We start from the raw sequence: 20,057 nt of genomic DNA on the forward strand, positions 1-20,057 counted from the left end.
AAAGACTTGGCTACATTGAGCGAGTTATAAGGACTTGGCAACACTGAGCCAGTTATAAGGACTTGGCTACACTGAGCCAGTTATAAGGACTTGGCTACACTGAGCCAGTTATAAAGACTTGGCTACACTGAGCCAGTTATAAGGACTTGGCTACACTGAGCCGGTTATAAAGACTTGGCTACACTGAGCCAGTTATAAGGACTTGGCTACACTGAGCCAGTTATGAAGACTTGGCTACACTGAGCCAGTTATAAGGACTTGGCTACACTGAGCCAGTTATAAGGACTTGGCTACATTGAGCCAGTTATAAAGACTTGGCTACATTGAGCCAGTTATAAGGACTTGGCTACATTGAGTCAGTTATAAGGACTTGGCTACATTGAGTCAGTTATAAAGACTTGGCTACATTGAGCCAGTTATAAAGACTTGGCTACATTGAGCCAGTTATAAAGACTTGGCTACATTGAGCTAGTTATAAAGACTTGGCTACATTGAGCCAGTTATAAAGACTTGGCAACTTTGAGCCAGTTATAAAGACTTGGCTACACTGAGCCAGTTATAAGGACCTGGCTACATTGAGCCAGTTATAAAGACTTGGCTACATTGAGCCAGTTATAAAGACTTGGCTACATTGAGCCAGTTATAAAGACTTGGCTACATTGAGCCAGTTATAAAGACTTGGCTACACTGAGCCAGTTATAAAGACTTGGCTACACTGAGCCAGTTATAAAGACTTGGCTACATTGAGCCAGTTATAAGGACCTGGCTACATTGAGCCAGTTATAAAGACTTGGCTACACTGAGCCAGTTATAAAGACTTGGCAACTTTGAGCCAGTTATAAAGACTTGGCTACACTGAGCCAGTTATAAGGACCTGGCTACATTGAGCCAGTTATAAAGACTTGGCTACATTGAGCCAGTTATAAAGACTTGGCTACATTGAGCCAGTTATAAAGACTTGGCTACATTGAGCCAGTTATAAAGACTTGGCTACACTGAGCCAGTTATAAAGACTGGGCTACACTGAGCCAGTTATAAAGACTTGGCTACATTGAGCCAGTTATAAGGACTTGGCTACACTGAGCCAGTTATAAGGACTTGGCTACACTGAGCCAGTTATAAGGACTTGGCTACACTGAGCCAGTTATAAAGACTTGGCTACACTGAGCCAGTTATAAGGACTTGGCTACACTGAGCCGGTTATAAAGACTTGGCTACACTGAGCCAGTTATAAAGACTTGGCTACACTGAGCCAGTTATGAAGACTTGGCTACACTGAGCCAGTTATAAGGACTTGGCTACACTGAGCCAGTAATAAGGACTTGGCTACATTGAGCCAGTTATAAAGACTTGGCTACATTGAGCCAGTTATAAGGACTTGGCTACATTGAGTCAGTTATAAGGACTTGGCTACATTGAGTCAGTTATAAAGACTTGGCTACACTGAGCCAGTTATAAAGACTTGGCTACATTGGGCCAGTTATAAAGACTTGGCTACATTGAGCCAGTTATAAAGACTTGGCTACATTGAGCCAGTTATAAAGACTTGGCTACATTGAGCCAGTTATAAAGACTTGGCTACACTGAGCCAGTTATAAAGACTTGGCTACATTGAGCCAGTTATAAAGACTTGGCTACATTGAGCCAGTTATAAAGACTTGGCTACATTGAGCCAGTTATAAAGACTTGGCTACACTGAGCCAGTTATAAAGACTTGGCTACATTGAGCCAGTTATAAGGACTTGGCTACACTGAGCCAGTTATAAGGACTTGGCTACACTGAGCATGATAACACAATTTGCTCTAACACAGCACTTTGCAGTACAAATGGGGAGAAATTAAACGTGTGTAGGTGTGTGTGCGTCCATGGTCTATGAGTAAGAGGAATGATACACACCACTGTAAGCTGTCCTAACAGGCAGACATTTACACCACATTATGCCTCTCTCTACAGTAACTATCCTAACCACGAAGGCTAGCTTTCTTTGACGCTAGTCAAAGAAAGTCACTAACCATGGTCTATTGTTTCTTTATGTGCCCCGGCAGGTCATGGCAAAACTAAAGTTGTGCTTTCAACAGGCCATGCTATGTCAGACAAACATGCCACACAGAAATGCCCTCCACTCAGCATGCAGACCACAGACACCAAATAAAATGAATGTTAACTTACTAAAGGCCAGGGAACTCAAAAAGAACTCAACAGAGTAGCAAAACATGAGTCAGTCAGTTTTTCCCTATACTCCATGGCTCTATCGGAAGTTGGGCAGCTTGCTGACTCTGAACACCATCAGTCAGGTTAAACGGGAGAAATGTGGTGGCTGGCTTTCTTTGTAGCCGGTTCACTGAATAAACTGTTGTCCAGAGGAAAGAATGACATTTGAAGAAAGATAGAAGCACGTGTCTCTAACATTGTGGTCAATGAGGGGTATTCTACCACTGGCATCTGTTCCCATGCGATTTTGAATCAAAGTAGGCTATAGGACAGCCTGTCCTGGTAGCCTAGATTCCCCCACAGCACATGGCAGAGGAAAGCCCCCATGAATATGATCACATTGCATGCTATAAAGACGTACTGCACGAGTCACAACTATTCTAAATAAAAATGTAGGCTTCTCAGACCCAAATCAAGTCTATTTCTGGACTTCGAAGCCATTTGAATAAGAATTCTCCAATGAGCATGCTTTGTAGTCCAGAAGTAATCTTAATCTAGGTCTGGGAAACCGTCTCTAAAGGTTTAAGGCCTCAAAACAAAGGTGGGTGTAACAGTGGCTTGTCTCGTACCCTCCAATGCCACCAACATAACACCAGAAGTGTATGTTTTCCCTGGCCAGCAGCCACAGTAACACAAGAGGGGGTTGGTAGCTAGGAAACCTGTCACGAATCCCGTTTCCTGAGTCTGTTTTTTGCCTATGTTCTGTCCTGGAGAGTTTGTTCCGGCGTCCTGGAACGCACCCTGTCTGGTTGCCGGGCAATGTAGCCAGTTGGGGTTTCTGATTACCCGCACCTGTATTCCATCAGCTATCTGCACACCTGGTCCTGATCATCATCTCTCCTCTTCATAAGCCCGGACCTGACATCCATTCCCTGCCGGATCGTTAGCCATGAACAGTATGTTGTGCCAGAGTATCAGCCTCAAGTTGGATAGAATTTGTTTTGTTGTTTGTTACGTATTGCTTGCCTTGAACTTACCTCCGTTTGTTCTGTCTTCAGTTACTCACCCGGATCATTTACCCCATTCCCGCCTGGTCGTCGGAGGATTCCGCTTCCCCATTGGATCCACCTATTTACTCCCATCAACTCAACACCGCTACCCGCTACGCCACCTGGATATATCTACCCATTCACTTGTAAATAAATACTCACCTTCTTCTTACTCTCCTTGTCCTGGTCTGCTTCTGGGTTCGATTTTGAAGAAACGTGACAGAACGATCCGGCCAAGAATGAACCCAGCGGACCTGGATTCCGTTTGCCATGCCATTACCCAGCAGGGGAAGACATTGGGACAACACAAGACGGCGCTACAGGAGATAGCGGTTGCAATCCAGAACTTATCTGCTAGCTTGACACAAATCCAGGATCAGCTCAGTTTGCTGGCGATTCATTCACCACCTGTTTCACCCATCTCACCTGCCGTGTCTGATGCGGTTTCCTTCCGTGAACCCAAGGTACCGACGCCTGATAAATATGAAGGGGATTTGGGAAGATGCCGTTCGTTTCTTATGCAGTGTGGGTTAGTGTTTGATCTGCAGCCCCATTCTTACGCCACTGACAAGGCTAGGATAGCCTTTGTTATTGAACTGCTGCGTGGAAGAGCTCTGGAATGGGCTTCAGCCGTTTGGGAACGACAGGGGACCTGCATGGCTTCATACCAGGAATTCACGGGAGAGATGAGAAGGCTTTTTGACCATCCAGTCCGAGGTAAGGACGCAGCTAAACGTTTGTTCACTCTTCGCCAAGGAGCTCGCAGTGTGGCAGACTTTATGATCGAGTTCAGGACATTGTCTGTGGAGAGTGGTTGGAATGAGGAGTCACTACAAGCGGCTTTTTACCAGGGGTTGTCGGAGCAACTCAAGGAAGAGCTGATATCCTATCCAGAGCCTAGTGACCTAGACAGCTTGGTCACTTTATCTATTCGGGTAGATAATAGAGTCCGAGAGAGAAGGAGGGAGAAGCAGTGGGGCCCATCCAATCAATCAGCAACTCGGTTACCATTCGGTTCAGGAAGTGAACCAGAACGTATTGATCGTTATTCCCCACACGAGATTAGTGGAGGGGTCTTGCCACCAGATCCTGAACCAATGCAAGTGGGGCGACATGGGCTAACTAAGGAGGAGCGCCAACGTAGACGTGAGACCAACAGCTGTCTCTACTGTGGTAGCTCAGGACATTACATCTCCGCTTGTCCACAGCGCTCATTAAACTGCCCGGCTCGCTAGTTTTGGGAGGAATTTTAGCGAGCCAGATTCAACCTCTCAAGAATCCTGTCAGACCCCGTTTTCCTGCGACCCTTATGAATAAGAATCAGAGCTTAGAGATGAACGCTTTTATCAATTCAGGTGCCGATGGCAGCTTTATTGATGCCGACTTGGTGGAACAGCTGGGGCTTTCCAAGGAGCAATTGCCAGAAGCCATTGAAGCAACCACTCTGAACGGCAGTAGTCTGGCACGGATCACTATGAGGACTGAACCGGTTAAGATGTTGTTGTCGGGGAATCATTCAGAGTTTATCTCCTTCTTCATTCTGTCCTCGCCCCATGTTCCTTTGGATCTTGGTTACCCCTGGCTGAAGGAACACAATCCCTCGTTTGATTGGGTGACGGGTAAGGTACAGTGCCTTGCGAAAGTATTCAGCCCCCTTGAACTTTGCGACCTTTTGCCACATTTCAGGCTTCAAACATAAAGATATAAAACTGTATTTTTTTGTGAAGAATCAACAACAAGTGGGACACAATCATGAAGTGGAACGACATTTATTGGATATTTCAAACTTTTTTAACAAATCAAAAACTGAAAAATTGGGCGTGCAAAATTATTCAGCCCCCTTAAGTTAATACTTTGTACCTTTTGCTGCGATTACAGCTGTAAGTCGCTTGGGGTATGTCTATCAGTTTTTCACATCGAGAGACTGACATTTTTTCCCATTCCTCCTTGCAGAACAGCTCAAGCTCAGTGAGGTTGGATGGAGAGCATTTGTGAACAGCAGTTTTCAGTTCTTTCCACAGATTCTCGATTGGATTCAGGTCTGGACTTTGACTTGGCCATTCTAACACCTGGATATGTTTATTTTTGAACCATTCCATTGTAGATTTTGCTTTATGTTTTGGATCATTGTCTTGTTGGTAGACAAATCTCCGTCCCAGTCTCAGGTCTTTTGCAGACTCCATCAGGGTTTCTACCTCAGTTCTCTGTTACCCCCTCCTCCTCGGATGATCGGAGGTGGTCCTGTCTACACGGTGCGCCGCATCATGGACTCCAGACGGTGGGGTCGAGGGTTCCAGTATTTAGTGGATTGGGAAGGATATGGTCCTGAGGAGAGGAGTTGGATTCCTCGGCGTCAGATCCTTGACGATGACCTGCTTCGTGACTTTTACCGCCTCCACCCTGGCGCTCCGGGTAGTCCGCCCGGTGGCGTTCGTCGGAGGGGGGGTACTGTCACGAATCCTGTTTCCTGAGTCTGTTTTTTGCCTATGTTCTGTCCTGGAGAGTTTGTTCCGGCGTCCTGGAACGCACCCTGTCTGGTTGCCGGGCAATGTAGCCAGTTGGGGTTTCTGATTACCCGCACCTGTATTCCATCAGCTGTCTGCACACCTGGTCCTGATCATCATCTCTCCTCTTCATAAGCCCGGACCTGACATCCATTCCCTGCCGGATCGTTAGCCATGAACAGTATGTTGTGCCAGAGTATCAGCCTCAAGTTGGATAGAATTTGTTTTGTTGGTTGTTACGTATTGCTTGCCTTGAACTTACCTCCGTTTGTTCTGTCTTCAGTTACTCACCCGGATCATTTAACCCCATTCCCGCCTGGTCGTCCGAGGATTCCGCTTCCCCATTGGATCCACCTATTTACTCCCATCAACTCAACACCGCTACCCGCTACGCCACCTGGATATATCTACCCATTCACATTCACTTGTAAATAAATACTCACCTTCTTCTTACTCTCCTTGTCCTGGTCTGCTTCTGGGTTTGATTTTGAAGAAACGTGACAAAACCTGAGCGTTGTGGCAAGCGGAGGGAGCGGGTTGGAGCAGAGGTCGGAGCCTGGATTAGCGTAACCTTTCTAGGGTATGCTGCTCGGTACCGCGGGGCTCTGGGGCTCCCAGTCTGGTGCTACCAGTCATCACCTGCGGCCTACAGCCGCTCCCCTGTACATCTCTCATTCTTTATTTAACTTTTATTTAACTAGGAAAGTCAGTTAAGAACAAACTCTTATTTACAATGACGGCCTACCAAAAGGCAAGATAAAAAGATAAAAAGATAAAAAAGAAATAACAAAAAAAGAAAAAGAAACAACAATACACACATCACGACAAGAGACAACACTACATAAAGAGAGACCTAAGACAACAACATAGCATGGTTGCAACACAACATGACAACAACATGGTAGCAACACAAAATGGCAGCAGCACAAAACATTATTGGGCACAGACAACAGCACTAAGGGCAAGAAGGTAGAAACAACAATGCATCACGCGGAGCAGCCACAACTGTCAGTAAGAGATGGAGATAAAACTGTCCAGTTTGAGTGTTTTTTGCAGATCGTTCCAGTCGCTAGCTGCAGCGAACTGAAAAGGGGAGCGACCCAGGGATGTGTGTGCTTTGGGGACCTTTAACAGAATGTGACTGGCAGAACGGGTGTTTTTTGTGGAGGATGAGAGCTGCAGTAGATCTCTCAGATAGGGGGTAGTGAGACCAAAGAGGGTTTTATAAATAAGCATCAACCAGTGGGTCTTGCGACGGGTATACAGAGATGAACAGTTTACAGATGTATAGAGTGCAGTGATGTGTCCTATAAGGAGCATTGGTGGCAAATTAGATGGCCGAATAGTAAAGAACATCTAGCTGGCTCGAGAGCACCCTTACCCGCCTATCTATAAAATGCATCTCTGTAATCTAGCATGGGTAGGATGGTCATCTGAATCAGGGTTAGTTTGGCTGCTGGGGAGAAAGAGGAGCGATTACGATAGAGGAGCGATTACGATAGAGGAAACCAAGTCTAGATTTAACCTTAACCTGCAGCTTTGATATGTGCTTTGAGAAGGACAGTGTACCGTCTAGTCATACTCCCAAGTACTTGTATGAGGTGACTACCTAAAGCACTAAACCCTCAGAGGTAGTAATCACACCGGTGGGGAGAGAGGCATTCTTCTTACCAAACCACATTACCTTTGTTTTGGAGACATTCAGAACAAGGTTAAGGGCAAAGAAAGTTTGATGGACACTAAGAAAGCTTTGTTGTAGTAAAGTTTAACACAATTTCCAAGGAGGGGCCAGCTGAGTATAAGACAGGCATATAAATAGATGAGAGAGCCTCCTACTGCCTGAGCTATGTTGTTGATGTAAATTGAGAAGAGTGTGGAGCCTAGGATCGAGCCTTGGGGTACTCTCTTAGTGACAGACAGTGGCTGAGACAGTAGATTTTCTGACTTTATAAAATGCACTCTTTAAGAGAGCGCTAGTTAGCAAACCAGGCCAAAAACCCCTCAGGGACACTTATCCGGCCCACAAGAATGGAATGGTCTACCGTATCAAAAGCTTTGGCCAAGTCAATAAAAATATCAGCACAGCATTGCTTAGAATCAAAGGCAATGGTGACATCATTGAGGACCTTTAAGGTTGCAGTGACACATCCATAACCTGAGCGGAAACCAGATTGCATACCTGAGAGACTACTATAGACATCAAGAAAGCCAGTCAGTTGATTATTGATAGGTTTTTCCAACACTTTTGATAAACAGGGCAAAATAGAAATAGGCCTATAACAGTTTGGATCAGCTTGATCTCCCCTTTAAATAAAGGACGAGCCATGGCTGCCTTCCAAGCAATGGGAACCTCCCCAGAAAGGAGAGACATGTTAAAAAGGTCGGAGATAGGCTTGGTGATGATAGGGGCAGCAACCTTAAAGAAGAAAGGGTCTAAACCATCTCACCCAGATGTTTTTTTGGGGTCAAGTTTAAGGAGCTACTATTGCACTTCAGACTCCGTGTCCGCCTGCAGGGAGAAACTTTGTAGCGGGGCAGGGGAAAGAGGGAGGAGCATCGGGGCTAGTCGCATTAGAAGGGGTGGGAGATGAGGAAATGTTGGACAAGCAAGGAGGCATGACTGAGTCAAAATAGGAATCATGACTTAAGTGGTGATTAAAGAGCTCAGCCATGTGCGCCTTGTCAGTAACAACCACATCATCAACATTAAGGGACATGGGCAGCTGTGAGGAGGGTTTATTCTCCAAGTCTTTAACCGAGAGAACTGCTCTTTAAAAAGTAACTAACATTGGCCTTCCGGATAGTCTGAGTGCACTTATTTCTAATTTGCCTGAACGAGATCCAGTCAGCCTGAGTATGCGTGTGCTGAGCCATAGAGCCGTTCTTAGCCCCACTAAATGTCATATCAACCTGAATACCGGTATGTGAATATGTATGTCTATGGTTAGCCCTGAGGTGGGATGGACTAGCCTGGTTACAGATCTTTTTGTGCAGTATAGCCAACTACAATGGTCATTTTCATGCCCATTGTCTATACAGCGAACAAATCTGGGATCAAGATATAGGGAGGGACTGGGAGGGATTGGGAAGGAGGGCTCCCTGAATCCACCCCCGGTCTGTCTGAGGCTCAGACTCGGAGCCCCCCGCCCTATGCCTCTGTTTCCTCCACCACCGGTCTGTCTGAGGCTCAGACTCGGAGCCCCCCGCCCCATGCCTCTGTTTCCTCCACCACCGGTCTGTCTGAGGCTCAGACTCGGAGCCCCCCGCCCCATGCCTCTGAACACTGACAGCCACCCAGCAGACAGACGCCAGGACCATCTGTTCAGCAGAACACCTCCCAGACACAGCTTCTCTGACTGGAGACTAGGGTTGTCACGATACCAGTGTGGCGAAATTACCATACCACATTTTCCTTGGTAAAAAAAAAAAAAACAGGAAGCAGACTAAACTCTATGGTTGTTTTCAAAAACTCTATGGTTTATTTTCAACTATAGGACTGTTATGTCATAAGAAATTATGTCTGCTTTATTTTTTGTTTCCTTGCCACGATACTTCTGAGTATCGCAATACTGGTATCATGGTGACAACCCTAGTGGAGACACTTCCAGAACCTTCTACAGCAGACAAGAGAGATCCCCCCCCCACAGTCACAGCACTCACTACATCCAACAGTGGAAGCCTACTCTAGTCCTAAAGACCTAATCATTTTGTAAATAGTGGTTTATCCTAGATATGAATATACTCTTGTAGCAGGGCATTAGACCACTATAACAAGGTACAGTGTTGACCCCTTTCTGGAAGGTGTCTGTGAATTGGCAGCCAGACTGTGGTGTTTCAGAAAGGCTGGGTTAGATGGTGGTGGTGTGGCCCCTCAGCCATATGTGACCTGTGCTGATTTATAGCGCTAGAGGCCAGAGCACACAAACAAGGCTGAGACTTCATCTGCTGCACACATTGGGAGAGCAGAGAAGGGAAACTTTAACCCGCTCTTTCTGATAGAAGTCAGTGCGTCACGACGATCAAGAGCTTCTGGTTACGCCGATTACCAGATAAAAAGTATGTGTGTGTGTGTGTGTGTGTGTGTGTGTGTGAGTGAGTGAGTGTGAGAGAGACGTGCGCATGTGCTTCCCCCAGGCACCAATAACCTTATGTTACACTGTTGTGCTACTTCAGACAGCACCATCATGTCTCTGTGGCTCATTAAATGTTTCAGCCCATGTGGGTCTAAAGAAGTGACTTTCCCAGAACCTACAATTTGAGAGCATTTTAGTCAAACCTACAAACAGTTATACCGGTGCAACCTACAGAATATTATACTAGTGCACCTCTGATAGGTGCAGACTAAGTGCAGTGTAGTTCCCCTGTTCCAATTCAATTAGGCTACATAATTGTGACTCTGGAGCTCTGGATTTCCGACTGCAAGCTCAAATTTGAGGAATGCTTGCCCAACTGTCCAAGTCTTTGCATAACCATTGCATAACCACTTCCATCATAAAATACTAGTATGAACAGTGTCTTAATGCTCTTATCGGGATCAAACAGGCTACTGAACATTTTGTTCTTTATCACTAATCCTATAAAGGTCCCATAAAGGTTCCTATCTGTACCTTTCATGTACTCTACCTTGACCTAGTAATACTAATGACTCTGATGAGTGTGTATTCATTCTAAATGCTGACTAAAGCTAAAGATGACTTGTGATTAGTGTTGCAAAATATCTTCCTTGGTTATTCAGATATCCTGGTTGGAGGATTCCCTCCCTGCTTATTCCCTCCTGATTCTGGGAATCCTCCAACCAACACTTATTTCCAACTCTATCTGTGATTGAGAGGACAGGTACAGGAAGTGACATACCTGAAGATGGGTGTGTGTCCTGGTTTGGGTTTGTTCCATGTGAAATGTGAGGGCACTGAGAGAAACTGTTCCCCTGGCCCGTCCTTTTTCAGGGAGTGCAAGGTGTCTTCCGAGGGAGAGTCCATGAGGGGGGACCCGTTCCCAGAGTCGTCCAGGCCCAGGTCCCCCTTCCCCCCCATGGAGCATGTCCGGTCCTGGGACGTCTTCCTAGTCTTGGAGGGGATGTCTGCCTCGGAAGGGCAGCACTGGAACATACCCATGGAGGGGCTTCCTATCCAGGTGTCCTCTGTCACGCTGCCCCTTGGGGACGGCTCGGGGGTGGGGATCGGGGAGTGGTGTGGGGACACGGAGCCCATTGGGTAGCAGATGTCTGCGCTGGAGTGGCGTCTCTTCCCGCAGGGTGAGGTGGGGCGTGAGGAGGGGCGGGACGGCGGCCGGGGGCTCAGCCAGTTCTCGTCGGTGACGGAGGTGCGTGGAGAGTGGCACGGGGAGCCTCGTGGGGACAGGGAGTGGGAGTGGTGAAAGGCAGGGTGGTGGTGCTGATGCCCAGCCCACAGACCCTCCTCCAGGACCCCAGGGTGAGGGGAGCAGCCAGGGGAGGTGCGGGGAGACCCCAGGGTAAACCTTGCGGCCGCTTCGTTCAGCTCAGAGTCCACGTCATCGTACACGTGGGAGAAGGACTCGCAGGACGAGGCGTCTGAGAACCAGCTCCTGGAGGACAGGGAGCTGCAGGGGGACGGGCTGAGAGTTGAGTCCCGGTATGAGTGGTCTAAGGGCAGGTACAGGTGGTCCCTGGACAGGGGCCGGTCCCCATGGTGGTAGTCCCCATCATTACCTCTAAGATTGTCCTCGTTAGCGTCCATCTCCTGCTGACAGCTGGGGGAGATAGAGGTGATCTGGATGCTAGGACACTCAAAGGTTTTGGGAGGCCCCCCACCCCCACCTGCAGGACTGGATTTGTTTTTGTTGACATTGTCCTGGACCTCATAAATGGGGTCGTACACCTTGTGGGACTGCAGGCGCTGATGGGGGGAGGAGCTGATGACTTGGGAGTGGGAGTGAGGCTGCATGCTGCCATTGCATGACTGACCCATAGACTGGTTGTTGACCACGGACTGCTGGCCCACATTGAGGATGTAGAACGACGTATTGTCGTCAGGCTCCAGATCTGAAGAGGAATGATGGAGAGAAAAAGGACCATAAGTCACCATCACAATAACCGCTCTATGGGCCATACAATACCTATTTGTATTATATGAGGAGGATGCTAAACTTGTGATCTGGCAATGCCTTTGAACTGAATTTATTTCAACAGAACATTACTTTTACCCCTATTCCTGTGAGATCTAAGAGCCACTGCACCGCCAGGGGAGTGATAAGGATAGACCCAGGCAAACAGCGCCACTATCTCCCTGACAAACACCTTTATTGGTGCTTTATTGCTGTGGTTTTCATTCTGCTAGTCTTGAACAGGAGTTGACTTGACACACACATACACACACAGGAGGAGTTACTTTGCTTCACTACAAACAAGGATAGTCCTCATCTACAACAGTAGGTACATTATGGTCTACTGATAGGCTACCTCCATTCCAGACATAGTCCTACATTCCAGAGGGGCGGGGGACGAGAGAGGTGTGTGTGTGTGTGTGTGTGTGTGTGTGTGTGTGTGTATGTGTGTGTGTGTGTGCACGTGTTTAGACGGGCAGAAAGAAAACGGGCATGGTTCCAAGAGGGATAACCGATGAGCATCGCTCCTCAGGAAACAAATTCACACAACGGTGCATGCTCTCTCCTGTCATCATGGCAGCACCAGCACTCTAATAATACACATCAGCCCTGCCTCAGTGATGGTCTGGCCACACACAGGCACACACACACAGGCACAAAGACAAGCACGCACGCACACACACAAAGGATAGGTGGCTCACAGACAACAACCTATTGTCCACCAACACCACTCTATTTGTAGTTATTGATAAACTGGCTGGACCTAACTGGGACACGAACACAGGACAGCGTCACTACACGCCCCTGGACTCATCACGAGAAATACACCATGTCACGTTCTATTCCATAGTTCTGTTCTATATTAGGACTTATAAAAGATGAAGAGAATTTGCAATATTGAACCTATGTAACTTTGTGAAAATACAGTTCACTTTGAACTACTGTTGCAACAGTAGTGTAAATCACTTAACATCGTTGTGCTGTGCTCTCCTGTAAAGTACAAATAACCTAACCAAAGGTGCACATAATCATGATATTTACACACCCAGTTCAAGTCATATGCAATGGGGGTTGTGAAATTGCAGTTCGACTTCAAAACAGTTTCTGCAAAAAAGCTGGTTCTTCGGGAAAAAAACACTTTGAAAGGATCATAAGAAGAGAAACAAATCCTGTGCATCAACACATTTAGGAAAGCACAGTCTTCTAAAGCTAAAGATAAGTGGAAATATCAGAATCAGAGTGTAAAAAGGGAACATTTTAAAAGAGGAGCAGCCTACTCAATTCTCCCTCTCTCACTCCCTCTCACTTGCAGCAGTCTATTCATAGCTGCTCCACAGTGGCCCTGCCTGCCTGTCAGTGTCACAAGACTGCTGTATCCTGTGACGACAGAGGAAGACAGCATCTGACTGACGGAGGAATAGATAGAATGTATGGTGTGTGTATGGAGGAGGACAACAGAGCGGGTCAACAGCCTGCTGCACTGTGCTGCCTCGACCCGCCCCCCCGAGCCCTCAGAGGAAGGACAAGACAACACACTAACAAAGGCATGGCGTACAGTATGTGGAAGGATACACTAACTAAAGCACTGCTATCGGGCTGGATAGTCATACACTGTAGGCCTATCTTTCCATAGCATCTGGAAAAACACACACATTTACTTTGTGTTGTTCTGCTACTTTCTAGTCAAGTTTAAAAAAATAAATCATTAAAAAGTAGTGTGGCACGGTATACTGAAACGCTTGTACTTTTCCGATTCTAGAAGCTGAAAAACGATTCGGTACTAGAATTAGTATTACTTTTGGTACTTCTGTCAAATGTTTCTCACGGCGTCTACTGATTGAGAGAGGATCAAGTCTATCATTGCAGTCCCCTTATAGCGCAAGAGTACGCTGCCACTAGACTATCTCTAGACTAGCACTAGACTAGCACTAGACTAGCTCTAGACAAGCCTGTCCTGAGGAACTCTGGGAGTCTGGGCTGCATCACCACTTGCGCTGCACAGAAGTTAACACGCTTAAACGTCATGTAGAAATGTTGAAAACTGTTGATTACTGTTGGCTAAACAATGTCCAAGAGCTACATAATACAACACTTTACAATGCAGAAAGTGTGTGTGTGTGTGTGTGTGTGTGTGTGAGAGAGAGAGAGAGAGAGAATGACTTCATGGGTCTTAAAGAGACAGCACAGACTTTGATCAAAGAAGAGATTACTTCTTCTATGCACATTTAGTTGATCAGTACAATATAATAAGTCCCAAATGGAAGGGAAACAGATTGTTTTGATATCTGCAGTCCCATGAAATCAGTGAAAACAAGCTCAATAACTAAAAAGCATGCACACATCCTACTGAATATGATTTCATCTGTATTGTGAATAGGCCTAGTCTAAATCTTGATGACCCAGTTAATCAATAGACTATAGATTTTCCATTCAAATAAATGATTACCATTATGTTGTCATGTAGTTAGTTATTTGTTTTACCAAAGCCAAACTGATTGTATGACTGACTCATTAATGCATACATTCAAAAATGTAATGACATCAGCTGCCATTCTGTGACTTTGGCTAATATGCCTTCTTTTTTCCCTTGGTATTGTTTTGGTATTGTGATGGTATCAAGTATTGTGATAGTAAACTGGTATTGGTATCAAAATCTAAATACTGGTATCGTGACAACACCCTTCAAAAGGCACAGGATTGGACAGCCCTGGTAGTTTCCCACGCAATTCAATAAATGTAGCCAATTCAATAAATGGTCAACGGTAGAAATCGAGTTAGACAAACCTGTAGGCCAATACTTTGTGAATCACATTGCATTAAAGAAATCCATTGGGAGGTATGAATTGAAAGTGGAAAACAATTCAGTTTACATTAGCCAGAAGTAAGCACTCAAAATACATTTGCCTGGATATATAAAGTGCAAAGAAGCCAATATTCACTGCCAAATGCAGACATATTAAGAAGGGGTTACTTTCAAGGCAGTCATTTTCAATTGCATATTAATTAACAAGAGCAGGTCCACAAATACACCTCAGTTGTTAAAGATCTATTGAATATTGTCTGTTTCCAAGAGCCTGCTGGAAAGAGAGAAAACTATCTGCAGACTGTGTTGTACGTGTGTGTGTGTGAGTGTGTGTATGTGTGAGGCACCTGTTGTGTTGTAAATGTACATCTCACCCTCATTTAAATGATGTTCTAAATGATTGAGGTGGCATGGCCAGCAATCAATTAATACTCAACCCTACCACACTGCAGGCTTCCAGCTCAGTTCATTAACATCACTCACTCAATGATGAGAGACAAGACAGAGAGACAGAGAGAAATGGTCATCTCCCTGTCTTGTTTGTGACCACTGACAGAGATACAGCTAGAACAGAGTCAGACACAACACATGAGCAATTAACAAAGGAAGCAGTGAAGCCATCTGATCTCAATCAATTTTCCCAGCAGTGGGACATTAAAGATCTTCTGGTTCTTATGAAGGGCTCTTTGTTTTATTCTATCAAGAACTGTCTACAAAATAATGTATCACAGTAACGAACAGATAGAAATGTAGATAGGGCCCTTCCCACTCTAACAGATACAGTGGGGCAAAAAAAGTATTTAGTCAGCCAACAATTGTGCAAGTTCTCCCACTTAAAAAGATGAGAGAGGCCTGTAATTTTCATCATAGGTACACTTCAACTATGACAGACAAAATGAGAAAAAAAATCCAGAAAATCACACTGTAGGATTTTTTATGAATTTATTAGCAAATTATGGTGGAAAATAAGTATTTAGTCACCTACAAACAAGCAAGATTTCTGGCTCTCACAGACCTGTAACTTCTTCTTTAAGAGGCTCCTCTGTCCTCCACTCGTTACCTGTATTAATGGCACCTGTTTGAACTTGTTATCAGTATAAAAGACACCTTTCCACAACCTCAAACAGTCACACTCCAAACTCCACTTTGGCCAAGACCAAAGAGCTGACAAAGGACACCAGAAACAAAATTGTAGAACTGCACCAGGCTGGGAAGACTGAATCTGCAATAGGTAAGCAGCTTGGTTTGAAGAAATCAACTGTGGGAGCAATTATTAGGAAATGGAAGACATACAAGACCACTGATGATCTCCATCGATCTGGGGCTCCACGCACGATCTCACCCCGTGGGGTCAAAATGATCACAAGGTGAGCAAAAATCCCAGAACCACACGGGGGGACCTAGTGAATGACCTGCAGAGAGCTGGGACCAAAGTAACAAAACCTACCATCAGTAACACACTAAGCAGCCAGGGACTCAAATCCTACAGTGCCAGACGTGTCCCCCTGCTTAAGCCAGTACATGTCCAGGCCAGTCTGAAGTTTGCTAGAGAGCATTTGGATGATCCAGAAGAAGATTGGGAGAATGTCATATGGTCAGATGAAACCAAAATATAACTTTTTGGTAAAAACTCAAACCGTCGTGTTTGGAGGACAAAGAATGCTGAGTTGCATCCAAAGAACACCATACCTACTGTAAAGCATGGGGGTGGAAACATCATGCTTTGGGGCTGTTTTTCTGCAAAGGGACCAGGACGACTGATCCGTGTAAAGGAAAGAATGAATGGGGCCATGTAAAGTGAGATATTGAGTGAAAACCTCCTTCCATCAGCAAGGGCATTGAAGATGAAACGTGGCTGGGTCTTTCAGCATGACAATGATCCCAAACACACCGCCCGGGCAACGGAGTGGCTTCGTAAGAAGCATTTCAAGGTCCTGGAGTGGCCTAGCCAGTCTCCAGATCTCAACCCCATAGAAATCTTTGGAGGGAGTTGAAAGTCCGTGTTGCCCAGCAACAGCCCCAAAACATCACTGCTCTAGAGGAGATCTGCATGGAGGAATGGGCCAAAATACCAGCAACAGTGTGTGAAAACCTTGCGAAGACTTACAGAAAATGTTTGACCTCTGTCATTGCCAACAGAGGGTATATAACAAAGTACTGAGATAAACTTTTGTTATTGACCAAATACTTATTTTCCACCATAATTTGCAAATAAATTCATTAAAAATCCTACAATATGATTTTCTGGATTTTTTTCTAATTTTGTCTGTCATAGTTGAAGTGTACCTATGATGAAAATTACAGGCCTCATCTTTTTAAGTGGGAAAACTTGCACAATTGGTGGCTGACTACATACTTTTTTGCCCCACTGTATGTTCATCTCTGTCACATGAAACTGTTCCCATGTGAAGTGCCATTTTGACAGTGGTGTTTTCCTGCTGATTGCATTATGAAATGAACATTCACCTGTAGCCAACTGCTTTGTGTGCATGGCTGCACTTAAAATGTGAAGAAATAATAGTTTATTAAAATTTTAAGCTAAACTTTCTGATCTGTTGCATCAGACTCATTGCATTTGAATATTTATTTTTTAATGTAGTCTAGGCATACTGGTTGTATGAATTTGGGATCTATCGTCCCACAACTGTCCCAGAGTCTGTTTGGAATAGGCTATTTCTTTCTCGACAAGCTGACCAATAGAATAGGTAACCTACACTTTTCTACTATAGTAGATTGACATAGGCTAGTGATTTTGCTGTTTGTTACTCATCTTGTTGGCTGTGGAAAAGTAAATGTGGACATTTAAAAGTAAATGTGGACAATGTTCAAAGTGCACATCAGAATTCGTTAAGAAGGACCACATCATTGCATCATCGACTTGCATGTTTTGTTAATATTAATTACCATATTCTAAATGTTATTTCTGTCATTCTGAGCACAGTGTGTGGACGCCCTAATCAGGTGACGCACCCATTTGCATATGCAGTCTGGTAAATTTCTCAAAATGTCTGGTGAATTAAAATGTCGCCGGTCAAATGTCCGGCACCACATTCTCCTAATGGAAACGCTGGGGCACGTTCGCTACAAAAATAACATTTTTTGTGACAAAACCATCAGTAGAGTTGAAAATGTGATGGAAACCCATTCGGTACATGAGAATTTAATCTCATTTTTATTTGCACTACATCATCACTCACAGCCTTTTACCCACAACAAGTCAATTTGATGGAAACATCTCTGGCGGGAAAATGTGGATCTTAGAATATTCACATGAAAATCGGTCGCCAACCTGATGGAAACATAGCTATTGTCAAAAGTCTCATCATTGTCCTACTTCCACATGGCATTGGAAAGGCCTGTGAAGTCTGACTGTACTGTATTCAGCATATAGGCTACAATCTGTATGTGAGTGAAAGTGTGTTAAAATGCTCTGCATGACCAGTCTAAGAGCTCATTAGGTGTATGTTTTATGATGTGCTCGAAAAGCTCCACCAGCCTCCTCAGATGACTGATCTGAAACCCTCTTGCTCAACAAGTTCCACCAGCCTCCTCAGATGACTGATCTGAAACCCTCTTGCTCAACAAGTTCCACCAGCCTCCTCAGATGACTGATCTGAAACCCTCTTGCTCAACAAGCTCCACCAGCCTCCTCAGATGACTGATCTGAAACCCTCTTGCTCAACAAGCTCCGCCAGCCTCCTCAGATGACTGATCTGAAACCCTCTTGCTCAACAAGCTCCGCCAGCCTCCTCAGATGACTGATCTGAAACCCTCTTGCTCAACAAGCTCCGCCAGCCTCCTCAGATGACTGATCTGAAACCCTCTTGCTCAACAAGCTCCGCCAGCCTCCTCAGATGACTGATCTGAAACCCTCTTGCTCAACAAGTTCCACCAGCCTCCTCAGATGACTGATCTGAAACCCTCTTGCTCAACAAGCTCCGCCAGCCTCCTCAGATGACTGATCTGAAACCCTCTTGCTCAACAAGCTCCGCCAGCCTCCTCAGATGACTGATCTGAAACCCTCTTGCTCAACAAGCTCCGCCAGCCTCCTCAGATGACTGATCTGAAACCCTCTTGCTCAACAAGCTCCGCCAGCCTCCTCAGATGACTGATCTGAAACCCTCTTGCTCAACAAGTTCCACCAGCCTCCTCAGATGACTGATCTGAAACCCTCTTGCTCAACAAGTTCCACCAGCCTCCTCAGATGACTGATCTGAAACCCTCTTGCTCAACAAGCTCCGCCAGCCTCCTCAGATGACTGATCTGAAACCCTCTTGCTCAACAAGCTCCGCCAGCCTCCTCAGATGACTGATCTGAAACCCTCTTGCTCAACAAGTTCCACCAGCCTTCTCAGATGACTGATCTGAAACCCTCTTGCTCAACAAGCTCCGCCAGCCTCCTCAGATGACTGATCTGAAACCCTCCTGTTAATGCCACGGTTTCATCACACTGTATGGTCTTCTGGGGGGAGGAGGGAAGGGGAGAGAGGTTTACAGACAGAGAGGGGGAGGGTTGAGAGAAAAGGACAGAAGGGGGAGGGAGAGAAGAAAGGGGGGGGGGACTTCTGGGGGGAGGCAGGGGGTAGACATGGGGGAGGGAGGAGTGGAGTGGACCGGGTGCCCTGGCTCACACCCCTCTCTGAGACCAGATTAGCCCACTGGACCGCCACTGAATACCTGGCGAGGGAGCTCCCCTGGGGGTGTCAGACCCCAACCACCTGCTCTCAGGAGGAGAAGAGGGGGATGGAGGAGGAGAGGGGGGAGGAGGAGGAGGAGAAAGGAGGAGGTGAGGGGGGAGGAGGAGAAGAGTAGAAAGGAGGAGAGGGGGGAGGAGAAGAAGAGTAGAAAGGAGGAGGAGAGGGGGAAGGAGGAGAAGAGGAGAAAGGAGGAGGGGAGGAGGAGAGGGGGAAGGAGGAGAAGAGGAGAAAGGAGGAGGAGAGGGGAAGGAGGAGAAGAGGGGGGAGGAGAAGAGGAGAAAGGAGGAGGAGAGGGGAAGGAGGAGAAGAGGAGAAAGGAGGAGGAGAGGGGGGAGGAGAAGAGGAGAAGAAGAGAAAGGAGGAGGAGGGGGAAGGAGGAGGAGAAGAGGAGAAAGGAGGAGGAGGGGGAGGAGGAGAAGAGGAGAAAGGAGGAGGAGAGGGGGGAGAGGGTAGTCGGGGATGCATGTGGATCAGACAGGTCTAAGAAAACTGGTCAACATGACCACAACCCTTCTGTCCCTGTTTTAGAACCATTATATCAACAAACTATAATTAAAATTCCCTCACACACACACTCTGGCCCACACACGTGCACGCACACACACACACACACCAACCCACATGCTCAAAGGTTAAATTAATGGATCTTTGATTTATGACACTGACGGACCCACGGACCCACACTGACGGACCCACATACGAGATATGAGTCAGTCCTCTGGAAATGGACAAGTTCCTGGTAAGACATGAGGTCAGATGAGTTGAAAAC

General features: G+C 46.0%; 1 protein-coding gene across 5 annotated transcripts in view; it reads right to left on the reverse strand.

Moving 5' to 3' along the window:
- Positions 1 to 20,057, reverse strand: part of nfatc3a (nuclear factor of activated T cells 3a) — a 91,581-nt gene that overhangs the window by 50,834 nt on the left and 20,690 nt on the right. For all 5 annotated transcript variants that reach the window (XM_090238919.1, XM_021607747.3, XM_021607746.3 and 2 more), the window contains exon 2: positions 10,560 to 11,727. In XM_090238919.1, coding sequence (XP_090095045.1) covers positions 10,560 to 11,727 — 1,168 coding nt within the window. The remainder of the gene's footprint in view (positions 1 to 10,559; positions 11,728 to 20,057) is intronic.

This window comes from Oncorhynchus mykiss, chromosome 6 (assembly GCF_057628025.1).
Source record: "Oncorhynchus mykiss isolate SJ-2025 chromosome 6, ASM5762802v1, whole genome shotgun sequence".
Lineage (NCBI taxonomy): Eukaryota > Metazoa > Chordata > Actinopteri > Salmoniformes > Salmonidae > Oncorhynchus > Oncorhynchus mykiss.